At 36.7% G+C, this 15,749-nt stretch overlaps 1 protein-coding gene across 2 annotated transcripts in view; it reads left to right on the forward strand.

Moving 5' to 3' along the window:
• The window catches only part of cyth2 (cytohesin 2), a 51,544-nt gene that overhangs the window by 18,639 nt on the left and 17,156 nt on the right, over nt 1-15,749 (forward strand). Inside the window, exons 3-9 of one of the 2 annotated variants that reach the window (XM_039741885.1) lie at nt 1,225-1,291; nt 5,684-5,802; nt 11,845-11,925; nt 12,114-12,226; nt 14,254-14,402; nt 14,561-14,672; nt 15,384-15,460. In XM_039741885.1, the coding sequence (XP_039597819.1) occupies nt 1,225-1,291; nt 5,684-5,802; nt 11,845-11,925; nt 12,114-12,226; nt 14,254-14,402; nt 14,561-14,672; nt 15,384-15,460 (718 nt within the window). Of the gene's footprint in view, nt 1-1,224; nt 1,292-5,683; nt 5,803-11,844; nt 11,926-12,113; nt 12,227-14,253; nt 14,403-14,560; nt 14,674-15,381; nt 15,461-15,749 lie in introns of both variants that reach the window. The other variant, XM_039741884.1, reaches the window with a different exon arrangement.

Genomic DNA, 15,749 nt, shown 5'->3' on the forward strand with positions numbered 1-15,749 from the left:
TTTGCACAGTGGCTGTTTGCTTAGAAGATACGGACACGCCTGTAAAAAAAAATGCTGAAAGGCTACCTTCACATTGATCCCTTCATTGCGCTGCTTGTGCTGCATGTACCCGCTTAATCACTTTGTAATGCATCCCCTGTTAAAGTGATATGAAATTTGATTAACTAAAATCATACAACAACATTTATTTATAAAGCACATTTTCATACAAATGATGTAGCTCAAAGTGCTTTACAGGATGAAGAAAGATAAAAAAGGTAAAATTAGGTAATATTAATTAGCATAGAATAAAAGTAAGGTCCGATGGCCAGGGAGGACAGAAAAAAACAAACTCCAGATGGCTGGAGAAAAAAAAAATCTGCATGCCACGAGACCGACCAGCCCCTCTAGGCATTCTGCCTAATATAAATGATCTCAATCAGTCCTCATGATATTCAAAAATAACATGGAAGAACTTGATGATGATGGTCATGTGGATTTCTGGCCTTTAATCCATCAATGTAGGGACATCACAGTGCTTTGATCAGGTGGTGGTGGCACAGATTGCTACCACAGAAAAAGAAAAGCAGAGAAAGTAAGGGTTGGTATAGATTTCGGAGCCATCATGAATGATAATGGTAATTAAATGCATATACAGAGTATCGGGATTAAGCTAAAATGAAGCTATGAGATGTGTTTTTTGGGTAGTCCTGAGAGGCGTGCATTACAGTAATCTAGCTGACTGAAAATGAAAGTGTGAACTGATTTTTCTGCATTTTTCAATGTTATAAGAGGTCTAACTTCTGCTATATTAAGTGAAAAAATATTGTCCTGGTAATCTGATTGGTATGTGATTTAAAATTCAGGTCAGAGTCAATAGTTACCCCTAAATTCTTTACCTCTGTCTTGATTTTTAATCCTAATGGATCAAGTTTATTTCTAATACCCTCGTTATATCCATTTTTGGCAATCTCTAAAATCTCTGTGTTCTCCTTATTTAGTTTAAGAAAATTAAAACACAAGTAAGACACTGGGTCAATGAACCAAGAGAGTTGGGGTCATCAGGCCCTATTGATAAATACAGTTGTGTGTCATCAGCATAGCACCATACACCTTGATGACCGTTTCAATATTTCCTTTTGCTTTTAAAAGCTGACGTGTTTGTAAAAATTGGTATAGGTAGGCTTTTTGATGTTTTTAGTCTTTAAAATAAAAAACCTAATAGTCATTTTCTTTTTCTTTTAGTAAAACTTTACAAAAAAGTCGCCATGTAGCAATGGGCCGCAAGAAGTTCAACATGGACCCCAAAAAGGTATAACCCTTTATATTTTTAACATAAAACTGTAAAGTGTAATACTTGAAATACTGTAGATTTCTTCATGCCATATGTCTTTTAAATATCAAATTTCGATTACCATTTTTAACTTTAATTCAGACAAGCTATGTTGCTTACTAGTAATAAAAAAAATACTTTATCACTTGTCTTACATTCACCCTTAGTGTTTCCTCTGTGTCCTCGTGTTTTATCCTGTCTTGACCAACGCCTCCTCTCTCAATCGCATTCCTTCTTCTCTGACTCCTGTCATTTTGCGGCGTATTACTTGCCATCTGTCTGCTTTTTGTATTTTACCAATAGTAGACAGGGCCCCATTACTCGCTGTGAAAACATCATTCATATTCTTGAAAATACTTCCATTGTTTGAAAGTAAATCTGATCGTACATGTGCCTTTTTTATGTTTGCAAACCTCCTTTGCCATCTATCTTGATCATGTTTGACTGAGCAACCACAACAAAACTAACCAATTGGACAAAAGCCAAACCGACCGATCAAATTTGTCGGAGGGATCAAACACATACATTACCATTTTATTACTGTATATGGATTATTCTCATAATGTGAATTTCTTAGTATGCTATGGTAATAAAAGTACAACACAGTATTATAATATAATTTTATCCATTTGAATAATAAATTTTGATTTCTTAAAATTTGTAAAGGATTATAGTTCTGGCTTTTAATTGTCCTAATCCAGCCATACCATGAATTAGACCACAACATAAGCTAACATGATAACATCAGGATGGCTACAAAAGTCTCACAGTGCATCATTTATTTTGACACATCCACTAAAAGGTACATCGTTTGTGAACATAGAATACTTGAAAAAATCCTACTGTGTGTGTGTATATATGTATGCATTTCAGGGTTTGGGGGACATATAGAAACAGTCTTTGCCTCCTTCAGTAGTTTTATTTATTCTTGTAGTTTTAATTAGGCCCAGAGCACAAGCAACTGGGAATCTTACTATACTCTTCACATGTGACAGTATTAACCCTATGCCTCACAATCAGAAATGTACATATTAAGTAGGTGTAACCTGTTTACATCATTGTTTGTCTCTTGATAACTTAACTGGAAGGCACTATTGTGATTTAAGAGACAGTTATGTTGTCAGATAATCTTTGCTGCAGCTTTGAATTAAATGCAGAATAGTACACTGTGTTGTCAGTTAGGCCTTAGTAAAAATATTATTTTCTGATTAATAGATGTTTTTCATTTAAACAATTTTATATTGATTCTTACAGTATCAAGGTTGATCTTGTGAATCTCTGTCTTAATTCAATTACCATATGTAGATTTTTGCTTCTGAGCTGTGCAGCTCAGAAGTATTGTTGTAACACAATGAATTTGAGGAAACATTTATCCTGATGTCACCTATAAACAATCTTTTTTCGACATCCAAATGAATAGAGCCTAGACTGCATTTAGCACTAAGCTTCCATGTATTTTACCTCGTGCCCAAAAAATAACAGAATTTGTAGCAGTTTTTATCTGTAAAGATAAGGTAGGCTATACCGTTGTTGGAAAGCAAGGTCTTTCAACAAATGATATGGATTTTCGAATTGCGGTATGCAGTACCAACCAGAAAGCAAATGAGTGAAGTTATTGTACCTCGGCTTTATGAAGTTATTAAGTGAAGAATTGCCTAATCTCTCGGGTCAGTAGAGAGAGTAGTCCTAACTTGCAACAGCAGGACATCTAGGGCAGCACATTCCTACATGACAATCCCATCACTACGTTAAATGCAACTGGGCACCTGCGGTGAATGTGTTCCAAGTAAGAGTGCTGCCCACCAGTCATACCTGGAGCAACTTTGCTGCCCACCAGTCATACCTGGAGCAACCTTGCTGCCCATATGCAGAGCTGCTGAGATGGATGGCTGTTGTTCCAAAAACCTTTCTAACATTTCCAATGTGCCGTTTTATCGCGTGACTGCATCAATGTCAAGTTTCTGTATTGGCAAGTCCAATAAATGTTGCTTTCTATTTAAGCACATGGCCAGCTGTACTGTTACAATGGAAAAAGTTTTCAGCATGTGTCACCCAGATAAGCAAGCTGGCAGAAGCTGAAAGTTCTATAGCAGCCTGCAATACCAAAATAAAATGTATATTTCCATAAGCTGTACCATGTCATTGTCAGTCTCAATGGCTGGTTCTTTGTCTATTATGTTCCATTAATCCGATGACATGGTCAACAAGCATCACCTCTAAATCCTTGTTTTAAAAATACTTCCTTTTTGTCTGAGGAGGAAATGTGAGGACAAATTTTCTAAATGAGTTAACGTGACTGCTACATGTGAGCAACTTTAGATATGTGTAACTTATACAATTATACAAAGATATAAGTCTTCCCGCTGTAACTTTCATTTTGACTAATTCAAGATTATTTTAAATGTCCAATAGAGGAGTAAATGTGGCAAACAATTTAGTTGAAAAGTGTCTACAAGGAGATTCATTAATTCACAAGACGATATAGATGTTTTATAAAGTAGATGCCATTGTATTAAAACAAGTAGTCCCCCTTACTATTTGTGGACTCTGATTTGGCAATACATATGTTAGTTGAATTGTGGTGAATTTTGAATGAGTGCAGTGTTGTGAAAAAGGCCTTTTTTTTTTTTTTTAAAGAGCAATGATATTTTGTTTCACATCTTGCAAATATTTATGTTAACTGTTCATTAGTAATCAAGTATTACTGCTTAAATGTCATTCCATGCTTATGCATATTTTATGAAGTCACTATGTAGACACCCTTCAAATAAAGTGCTACTAAAATTTGTTGCACTATATTATTGTTCTCAGTGCATGATTAACTAATCTCTAAAAAAGTTAGCACTTCAAATATATCAGTGCATGCTAATTCTATCAAGATAAAATTGATATTGAATTGAATCAGGACATTGCGAAAAAAATTATTTGAATCAGGGCTTCAGTGCAGATTCTTAGCGCTGTTGTTGATCAACGTAATACGCATTACGTTGCATATTTTTACAGTATCTTTAAGCTGTGAAAATTAATTTTATATCATATGAATGCATAATAAGTTACTCAAATTACCAGTTAACATATTCTTATTTTACACCCAGCATCAGAATTTTTCACAAGTCATTGCCTTCATACAGCAAGCCACGTAGTTTGCTAAAGAAAATATTTCTGCGCTAGTTAGACCAACTTTACACACTATAGGAAACAAATATCCATTCAAAAGCAAAGAATAAGTACTCCTCTTGTTTTAAATTTTGTTGAAAATGTGTATTATGTATTCAGATTTCAAAACAGAAGGTACGCAAATAAAACAGTTTATGCAATACAAACTAGTAAAAAAAATTCAAACATAATTAATAAAGTCTCACGGGTTTTCTTCCAGACACTGGCCCATCAAACATTTTCAGTGCTTAAAGTCTATGTTCTAATAAACGAACAAAAGTGTTTCCCAGGAGACCAATTAAATATAATTCTACCTAATGATGGCTATAGCCAAACCTGTTGTAAGGTATCTGAGAAAAAGTATTTAGAATATGAATTCTCCCCCAAAAATGATTTGAATAGTTTTGATTTAATGGCACACTCCATGATCAACATTCCAGCTACTGGAGAAGGCAATGGATTCCTCCAAATGTCTGACATCAAACCAGAATAACTCGCTCTCCATCTGCTCATGCCTGACTGCAACATCTGCAAACCCCAGACTTCTTCCATAATCCATCTATTTAAAAGTGTAGGTTTCTTTAACCCTTGCTGTGATTGTGTATTTGTTTACTAGCCTGTTTCTTACCCTAACCCTCATAATACTATTAAGTCCAGAGAGGCAGCACAGGCATTATTACATCATATTACATTATGAGAGAATAGCACAGATTCAGATGGATGTGGCACTTGTTAAAACCAGTAAAGCCTTTACTTGAGTTCAGAATTGCCTTACAATTTTTCTGTATTTATTCCTACTAAAACAACTTCTTTTTTGTTCTATAGTTCTAATTTTCATTCTTGGACTGTTTTGCCTGAGTAACAAAATAAATTTTTCCATTGAAATTAATTTGTCCTACTAAATTGAGAGGTGTTTGTTGCTAGTCTACTGGTACAGAAATATAAAAAAATACAGTAAAGTACATGCTATAACATCAATGGATCAAACTTAATGATCTAACAGAAAGAATACCAATAAAATCAACAAATATGAAACATTTTCAAATTAAAAATATATATATTTTTTCATTTTTATTTTGCTATTTACAAGAGTGCAGTAGCAATTCAGAACGATAAAGTTATTTTTTTAATATATTGGCATTAAACAATTAAACTTGAACCCTTGAATTTAACTTTTTGTATTTTTACTTTATTCTTTGGTTAAACTGTCTGTAGGGTATACAGTTCCTTGTAGAAAATGAACTACTACAAAACACGGCTGATGACATTGCACAGTTCTTATATAAGGGAGAAGGCCTCAATAAGACTGCAATTGGAGATTATCTGGGTGAAAGGTGAGCAGTACATCAGTATACCATAAATATATTCCACGTGCATAATATTTATACATGTAAAGTTAAGTAATCTGTTGAACTTTCATTTATTCTTGACTAGGGCTTACCAAATTCAACAATGATGAGACTCCTGAAATTGTATATTTTTGTTTGAAAATAACATAGCACAGGTTGAGTATAACCTGTGAATATACTCAAATTTCTGTACATGCATGCGTTCAACAGTATGAACATTATTTTACTCTAAGATCAGTTCTTAAACATTGCATCAAATTTTATGCTTTTTACTTTTGAAATAATTGTACATGCAAGTATTGCACATTTTGCAATAAATTAGTTATCCTGGCCCAGAATCAATTCCTTAGCAGCATACTTGAAACACATTCGTGTTGGACAGAAAATATATAAAAATTAAAACTACAGTATGTTGTTTTGAGATTGTATTATTAAGATCCCTGTATTTTGTGCAACTTTGTAAATGAAATTTTCAGCTACAACTAATTAACTAACCGTATAGTATATTTAAAGTACACTTTCTTCAAAAAATGTCATACAGGGTGAGCAAAAATGAAGTACCACATTTCTCAAGGTCATTGTGCGATGTAGAGGCAGCCGAGTGGATTGGGGTGGGGGAGTCCTTTGATAGGCAATTCCTTGTAGTTTTCATTCAGAAACATGGCTTTCTCTGGTGCACACCGTACTTTCGCTGTCGAAGCGTTCTTCAAAAACGATGAAATCATCATCGCTACCCCAATGCCTTCCGATCGCACTTCAGCATTCCTCCTAACAGTGACGTCCCAAATTGGAAAACAGTTCTTCAGTGCGTGGCTAAATTTAGACAGATGGGTACAACATTGAACATAAAACCTTCAGGCCATTCTTGGACTGTACGAACACCTGAAAACATCCCAGCTGTAAGGGCATCAGTTTTGTAGTCTCCTAGACCTGTGTTATTCAACTGGCATTTCCTGCTGGTCCGTGAAAAATTTTGCCTGAATCATGTCACAGCTACATGATTCAGGTACTACATTGTTACTGGGCAAGCGGGACACTGCATGCGACTACGAGTATAGGTGAAATGTGCGGCAGCTGAATGCCAGTATTGCATCAGGTCACATGTCAACACGTTGCAATAAATTTTGTTTTATCGCGCTCATGCGTATTGTTTTTTAATATTGTGTTGTGGTATTTTGGAAAAGGGTGTGTGGTGCTCCCGATATCTATGCAAAAGGACGAATGTCCAAGTCTAGAATCCTGGTGCTTCTTGTCTTGCTGTATGGGTACGAGACATGGATGCTGTCCAGTGACCTGAGATGAAGACTGGACTCTCAGGAAAATCCTTGGGTACCGTTGCTTTGACTTTTTGTTGAATGCGCGGTTGCTCATGGAGTCCCGAATGAGGCACATTACCTGCATTGTGAGGGAGCGTCAGTTACAACACTATGGCCGTGTGGTGCATCTCCCTGAAGGTGATCCAGCACGTAGGATCTTCATTGTTGGGGACCTGAGTGGCTGGACCAGGCCAAGGGGTTGCCCACCTAACACCTGGCTGCAGCAGATAGAGGGTCATTTCCGGAGGGTAGGACTGCACTGTGTGTCTGCCTGGGGGGTTGCCAACCACAATCCTGAGCTGTTTCGTCATGTGGTGGGTGCAGCAACGCACAGTACCAGTGCATGCTCCCAAACTTGACTTGACTTGTATTTCGGAAAACAAGTTACTTATTTCGTAAAATTTGAAACCCTACAAAATGGAGACAAAAAAAATCAAAAAGTAAAACCTTTTAACCTTCTTTAGTAGAGGCAAGGAAAATATTCAGGAGAAAAGTAGTGATGATACCGAGTATACTGAAGTTTACCAAGTACTGATGCTTCTAGTTTAGAAAAAACAAAGAAAACGAAATATGCTGATACTTTGGAATGTGCAATACAAACTGAAAAGGAAATTTTGTTAGGCATTATGATAAGGAGTATTTAAAGCTTGATTTTATTGTAGCCCCTGGCAGTGAACTATCACCGCGGCCTTTGTATGTAGTATGTTCCGAAATTCTATCAAATGACACCATGAAACCTTCCAAACTCCCGCATCATTTACATTTGAAGCATAGAGATTTTACTGATAAGCCACTGGGCATTTCTCTTCAGGGGTCTTGCATAAATATTTTTACATTGAGAAATAAAATGGATGTGTTCAAAATGAAACTGGCTCTTTATGATAGTTGTGTACAAACGGAAGATACAGAAATGTTCCACTTTTGGGAGAACTTTTGATTGCTGCTGATGTCAACCAGAAAGCCATATTCAACATAAGTTAACATTTAAGAGCATTAGCTGAAAACATTAATAATTATTCCGCTGAAAATGAGGATCCTCGTAAAGGTAACCTCTGGATTAATAATCCCTTCTTGGAAGATATAAAATCATGCACACTTGATCTTAATGAAAAAGAAAAGCTGATCGAGTTGTCTTCTTATGTTACTCTGGTGTCCAGACATATAAAATGCAGTCATTGTTTCAATTTTGGATATCACTCAAAGAAGAATATCCATCTCTGAGTTATAAACCTATCAAATTGTTGGTCGTTTTTTCAACAGAGAAATCAAATGGATGTTAATGAAGCGACACTGCAGCCACGTATATCAAATTTTCTGTCAAAGAAGCAGCAGCAGATGTCACACTAACTAAAAATTGTAATTTTATAACATGAGATTTAATAAATAAAATACCATCTACATTGGTTTTTATTTCTGTCTTCGCTTCAGCTGTTCTGCAAAATATTTCTCCTCCTTTCGCTGGTCTGCAGGTGTAAAAAGGTTGAAGAACGCTATCCTAGACGTTCAGCGTGCAAACATGCTTCTGCCTTGGGCATTTCCAACATGTGTTTGAGGAGGATTTTACATGAGGACCTTAATTTCCATCCATACAAAATGATGGTAGTGCAGGAACTAACAGAGAGAGACTAGGAAGGCCGTAGAGAGTTGTGTGCAAACATTCTGCAAGCCGTTAATCGAGAGGCCATCGTCATGTGCAGCGATGAGGCACATTTCCATTTGAATGGTTGCATAAATAAGCAAAACTTTAGCTACTGGGCTGGGCTATCTCAAGTCAAAGGTATACATACACCTACCTCAAAACCTTGAAGCCTTCAAGGATGTTATTAGCCACAAAATCACCACTGTTCCCCTTGAAATGGCCAAATGAATCATGTGAGCGTTCAAAAATTGTCTCGAAGAATATATTGCTAATGATGGCCACCACCTTGAAGACCTCATTTCTAAAACACTGTGGGGGGAAAAAAATCTATTTCGTACACCCTTTTTTGTGTTGTAATGAAATTTTGTTTTGTCTTGTAGTATTTTTGTAGAATAAAGGTTTGAAATATGGTACTTCTTTTTGGCTCATCCTGTATTTTCTTGAAAAAAGAAATGACAACAAGGGTTACATCCATTGCACTAGTTAGTACTACCAACTTTGTTTAAGTCTGTTTCAAAGAGAAGAAACCTGTCTGGCATTATAATAAAATTTGTGCCATATTAATTTAAGCTGAAGGATGTAAAGTCATATGTCCTGCAACAGTGCATTGACTCCAGACTTGGCTTATCTGTGCTATTTAATGCAATTTGCTAGATCAGAGGTGGGCAAAACTAATGTTTGTCAAGCACTTTACTGTGTCCTGTCAGCCAGGTTAAAGGTTCATTAAATAATTTGGCCAGCCATAAACTTCATATGAAATCGTCCATACAGTACTTCCATGTATAACTCCAAATCAGAAAAAGTTGGGACAGTATACAAAATGCAGTGATTCTTAAATATTCTTTAATTTCATTACAGGCATTATGAACCCAAGTTATTCCTGTTTTGTCTGGTCAACTTCATTTCTTTTGTTAATATACATCCATTCCTACATTTCAGGCCTGCAACACATTCCAAAAAAGTTGGTATGGGAGCAAATTAGGGCCAGTAATGAGGCAAAATTCTTAATTAATTTAATAAAGGGTGCTGATCCCTTAGACGGCACTGCATCAAGAACTGTCATTCGTCAATAGCTGATGTAACCATATGGGAAAGGGATTACTTTGGGGAACCTTTGTCAAGCACCATAATACAGAGTTACATTTACAAATGCCACTTAAATCTTTTACTGTGCCAAAAAAAAGGAATGTTAACCATGCCCAGAAGCGCCATCGACTTCTCTGGGCTCAGAGCCATCACACAATGGAAATGTGTATTGTGGTCAGGCGAATCAGCATTCCAGGTCTTTTTTTGGAAGAAATACACGCCGTGTTCTCTGGACCAAAGACAAAAAGAACCATCTATGCTGTTACCAACAAGAAGTTGAAAAGCCAGGGTCTGCCATGGTATAGAACTGAGTCAGTGCCCTTGGCAAAGGTAATTCATACTTCTATGATGTCCGCATTAATGTAGAAAAGTACACTGATATTTTAGAGCAACATATGCTGCCTTCAAGACGACATCTTTTCCAGGGATGTCCATTCATTTTTCAACAAGACAATGCAAAACCACATTCTACACACGTTACAAAGGCATGACTGTGGAAGAAAACGGTACTGGACTGGCCTACCTGCAGTTCTTACCTGTCACCAGTAGAGAATGTGTGGAAAATTTTGAAACAAAAATGCGACATCAACCCAATACTGTTGCCCACCTTAAGACGTGTGCAGGAAGAATGGGGCAAAATAACACTTGAAATGCTTCATAACTTGGTATCCTTAGTAATGTTGCTATTCTTTCTTACAACACTTTTACATACATTTTGGCACTAAGTGGTGAGTGGTTTATCATCCCAACTTTTTTTTGGAATGTGTTGTAGGCCTGAAATGCTGGAATGGATGTATATTATGAAAATAAGTTCACCAGACAAACCATTGAAATGTCTTGGTTTTATACTGTAAGAATCACTGCAGGTTTTTTTTTTTTTTTCATTTTCCATAGCATCCCAAGTTTTTCTGATTTAGGCTTGTAAATTTAACTTTAATGATACCACAGAAAATCTCTCGGCAGAAGATTTTACAATATCCATCCATTATCGAACCCGCTATATCCTGACTACAGAGTCACGGGGGTCTGCTGGAGCCAATCCCAGCCAACACGGGGCGCAAGGCAGGGAACAAACCCTGGGCAAGGCGCCAGCCCACCGCAGGGTGCACACACACACACACACACACACTAGGGACAATTTAGAATCGCCAGTGCACCTAACCTGCATGTTTTTGGACTGTGGGAGGAAACTGGAGTACCTGGGTACTCCATGCGCCACTGTGCCGCCATGATTTTACAGTATAATACAATCAATTGTACTGTGTAGTAATACACAATCAAGTACATTCATTTATAAGCATTGTGTACAGAAATAAATATAGAGTAAAATGAACAGAAAATTGAATGAAGTGAACAGCTTTAATTTTAAACTAAACACATTGGGTCAAATGAAGTAAATAAGCTTTTAAGATAGATTGCTACAGGAGTGGCTTAATGCCACTCAGATCTAAATACCCCCGTGACTCTGTATGTGTATTCATTTCGGTCTCTTCATCATCCAGAATGTGTTGTGGTAGCTGTCGCCGATCTTCAAGTTCATTTATAAATTTCTTTTACTGTGCGATTGTGTGTGCATACATGAATATATAAATAAATTGTATACATCAATAACTATCATGCAAAAATTAGCAAATCAGCAGGCCTTATTCCATGAGTAAACGACACAGACAGGAAATATCCATGTTAAACTGTTCTCATTGGACATAGCACACATAGTGATGCCATGCTAATATCAACTTTTGTCATCTTTTTGAACATCATAGAATCAGAGTCTGAACTTAACTCAATAGCAAATTTTTAACCCCATCATCAAACTTCCATTTAAAACAGGATGCCAGTTCATGTGTACTAAACTTTATCTCAATAACAATACAAAGTGCTACAGTATAACTGTAATTGTACATCTCCCTGCTTACCCAGTGACTGGTAGCTGTCTTCAATTCATTATGGTTGCCATATTTATATTGTACTTTGCTTTCCACACAGGGATGAACTGAACATTAAGGTCCTACATGCATTTGTCAATCTACATGAGTTCACAGACCTCAATCTTGTTCAGGCACTCAGGTAAGCTAAAGATTAGTTTCTTTGTTTTTGTTCCTTTTACTTTTGATTATGTTATGTTTGAATGACTTTGCTAACGAGAATGAAAGGGGTCTTGTTGTCACACTTCCCATTTGCCCCCATATCCAGTTTTGCTCAACTTATGTTCCAGCTTGTTAATAACTAAGCCTTTTCAACTTTATCATATTTAGGCAATTCCTGTGGAGTTTCCGATTGCCTGGTGAGGCTCAGAAAATTGACCGCATGATGGAGGCCTTTGCACAGCGATACTGCCACTGTAATCCAGGGGTGTTCCAAAGTACAGGTACTTTTGTATAATTCCAATACTTTATATTAAATCTGATGCTTTTAATTAGTCATAGGTTTTAAAATAAGCCATTAACAGTGAGCAGTAGATATGTAAGTTGATGTAAACTAAGACTGGGTAGTTTTTAAAATGTGTATTACCAAACCAATAATAATCAGTGACATATTAGATTGACATTGAAGTAAGAATGGTTTTCATCTCAAGTCACTTGCATTACTTTGTCTTGATTTTGGAGGTGTCACTGAAGAAATTTTCTTTTTATATGAAAATACTACACTCTGGAAAGAGTTAACTGTTTGTGTTCATGTTGACTGGTAATTTTGCAGGACATTGATGGAGGTTGCTTTAGAAGGAACATTAACTTTCACAGAAATCTATTGGTCTTGGTACAAGGTGCAGAAACGAGGGGAGCGATTTTTCTCAGGGTTGATAATGAGCATTGAAAGACTTCAATTGGAAAAGACAGGAGTAGAGTGTCACAGCAGGAGCACTGTGAGACTGCGAAGTAGAATTTAACCACACCTAAGCATAGAGATTTGTGTTCGGTCTCTGGGTGACCAGTGGTCCTTTTACATCCCACTTTTTGCACTTTGTGTATTTATACAATGATATACAAGTACTTTTATGTTTATTTAAAAACTAGGCAGTTTAAAGACAATTTTTAAAATTGGACTTAATTTTTTAATAATGTTAATTTTAAAAACATTGACTTAGATTAAAAGGGTTCTGATTAATGTGATTAAGGAAAAATAACATTGTATACCTTCAAAAATGAATCACATTTATTACTACATTAAGGTTGACAGCTCTGAATATTATGCAGATACAGGAAAAAAAGATTTACAAATACAAATAAAAAAAAGGAAAAAGTGTGCATATTATCTTCCATATCTTCTTGGTTAGGTCCTGGCTTTTTTGTTTTGAGTGAATTTATGATGTAACTACATGTCATGCTTTATAAGTACAGGATGAGCATCCCTAATTTGAAATCCTCAGGACCGGAAGTATTTTGGAATACTTGCATATACATAATGAGATATTTTGGGGATGGGACCCAAGTCTAAACACCAAATTTATGTTTCATACAGTATATACCTTGTACACATAGCCAGAAGGTAATTTTATAGATAATTTTGTGCATGCAACAGTTTAGGCTCTGTAGCATCAGCAGAATAAATGTATCGGCTATTAAACAACAGTAGGTGTTCAGTTTCCACCTATGATGCTGTGCTTTCATTAAATAGTTTAAGGTGCAGTGCAGTGTGTGACCGTGCCACCCACTTACCCTCCTGTGTGCCAGCGGTTCCTGAAACTCCACCTTTTGCTGTTCATTTCTTGGTGCTTCATAGTCCTCTGTACTTTGGGTGCTGAGGGCGCCTCAACCCTGCTCTTTGTCGGTGTGTTGGTACTTCATGGGAGCACTAAAGAAATTGGTCATAAACAGGATTTACCTGCTTGTGGTAATAACATGTAACGGTCGACTGGAATATGTGCGTGTCCCTGTAAGTTTGTACCTTAAGAGCTGCAGTGCAATATAATGTATATAGGGTTTTTTTGTTACAGTGAGCATGTGTATTGTCATACAATAATCATTTTCACTTGACCCTGCTTTCACTGGTGTGTCTCTGTACTTAAAGTGGTGTAGTAGGAAAGTAGTGTTGGTCACTCGCTCCCTGGATTATTTATTTTCATTTTCCTTTGCTGCCTCTCAAGGAGGGTAGCGCGTATTATAATCGTGCCGTGTCTTAGAGCGGTACAAACATCTGCTCATCACTACAAAAAAATAAAAGGGAGCATTGCTCAGAGCCCCACATGGGCAAGGGAATTCAGGTGTGGAATTTTCCACTTGTGGAAACCTCTTAGTACTCAAAGTTTCAGACTTGGGAGCATTTTGGATTTTGGAATTTTGAATTAAGGATGCTCATCCTGCACTTGTTTTTTGTCTGAAACTGTGTCTTTTTAGATTCTGCCACCCTGCATCAGAAAATAAAGTATTAGTCAGCTTCTCTTTTTTATTTTTTCAGATACCTGTTATGTTCTATCGTTTGCCATCATCATGCTAAATACAAGTCTTCATAATCCCAATGTGAGGGACAAGCCCGGTGTTGAGCGCTTCATCTCCATGAACAGGGGAATCAATGAAGGGGGTGACCTGCCAGAAGAACTTTTGAGGGTAAGAGAAAAATGGCTTTCATTGTTCTAGAATCTGTAATTAGTTGTGGCTTATAGATTGTCTTGCTTTAAGAGTGACTTTAAACATGTGCATTACTGTCAAATTTATGGATCAAATACTGCTGAATATTTACCATATTGTGACTTAATATCCTTCAGAATCTGTACGACAGTATCAAGAGTGAACCGTTTAAAATCCCAGAAGATGATGGAAATGACCTAACTCACACATTCTTCAACCCTGATCGTGAGGGCTGGTTGCTCAAGCTAGGTGAGGATGAGTTTGAGGCACTGTTTACAATGTGTAAAGAAAGAAATCAAGGAAGAGTCTTTGAAAAGTGCCTGTAATTAATAATATGCAGCATTCACTTCAAAGGTCTTTTCTGGAATTAATGATTTTTAAAAACCACAGTACTGGGAAGGCAGGTTGGCCCCTTTCTTTGTTTTGATTGCAATTTTTCAGTCTGCATCAGGCATTAGTTGGATAAACATTTAACCTTTCACCAGAAACGGTTCAGAGTAAATTCAAGTGTTCTGAGATTTTGTTTCCTTCAAATCCACACTAACTTTAATCAGTTATACAGGCACAAATTGCAGTATGCATACTCTGGGTCTGTGGTTCATATTCAGGTTGAGGGAAAAGGTGGGGCAGATTTTGCATGTTCTTGACTAGATTAACTAATTTCTGTTTCTCTCTTTCTCATTCTTCTTTCTAACTTCTGCTCCAACCATCCTCCTGCTTTATTCAACTGCCTGCTTCTTCTTCTTGACAGGAGGTATGTACTGATCTCACTTCAGTAATGCAGTTATAGGCCATAGACTGGGATGGGATCACAGACTTTCCCCCTATCTCCTTAATTAAATTAAAAAGCAAAAAAAAGTGATTAAATGCTTTGAGTCTAGGATGTTATATTATGTGTCACGTCTAACTCATCCATTAGGAGGGTGCTAAAATACACTTTTTTCCCCATATCATTGACAGGGGGTCGAGTGAAGACATGGAAACGCCGTTGGTTTATCTTGACTGATAACTGCTTGTACTACTTTGAATATACCACAGTGAGTCTGATGTGTCTTCACATTTATGTGCTCTGCTTTTAACTAATTATATTTTGGATTTTATTTCTACCAGTTCAGTTAGACACATGTTCTCTTTATGAGTGTGTGTGTGTGTGTGTGTGTGAGTGGACCCATTTGTGAACTGGCACCCTGTTCAAGGCTGTTTCCTTCAATCTTCAAAGCTGCTGGGATAAACTCTGGCAACCCACCCCCCAAACTCCTCATGATCTTAAATTGCTTTTAGCAGGTTTGAGAATTATACTTTTATATTTTATTTGTCCACTTACAT

The sequence above is a fragment of the Polypterus senegalus genome, chromosome 18 (genome assembly GCF_016835505.1).
Source record: "Polypterus senegalus isolate Bchr_013 chromosome 18, ASM1683550v1, whole genome shotgun sequence".
NCBI lineage: Eukaryota > Metazoa > Chordata > Cladistia > Polypteriformes > Polypteridae > Polypterus > Polypterus senegalus.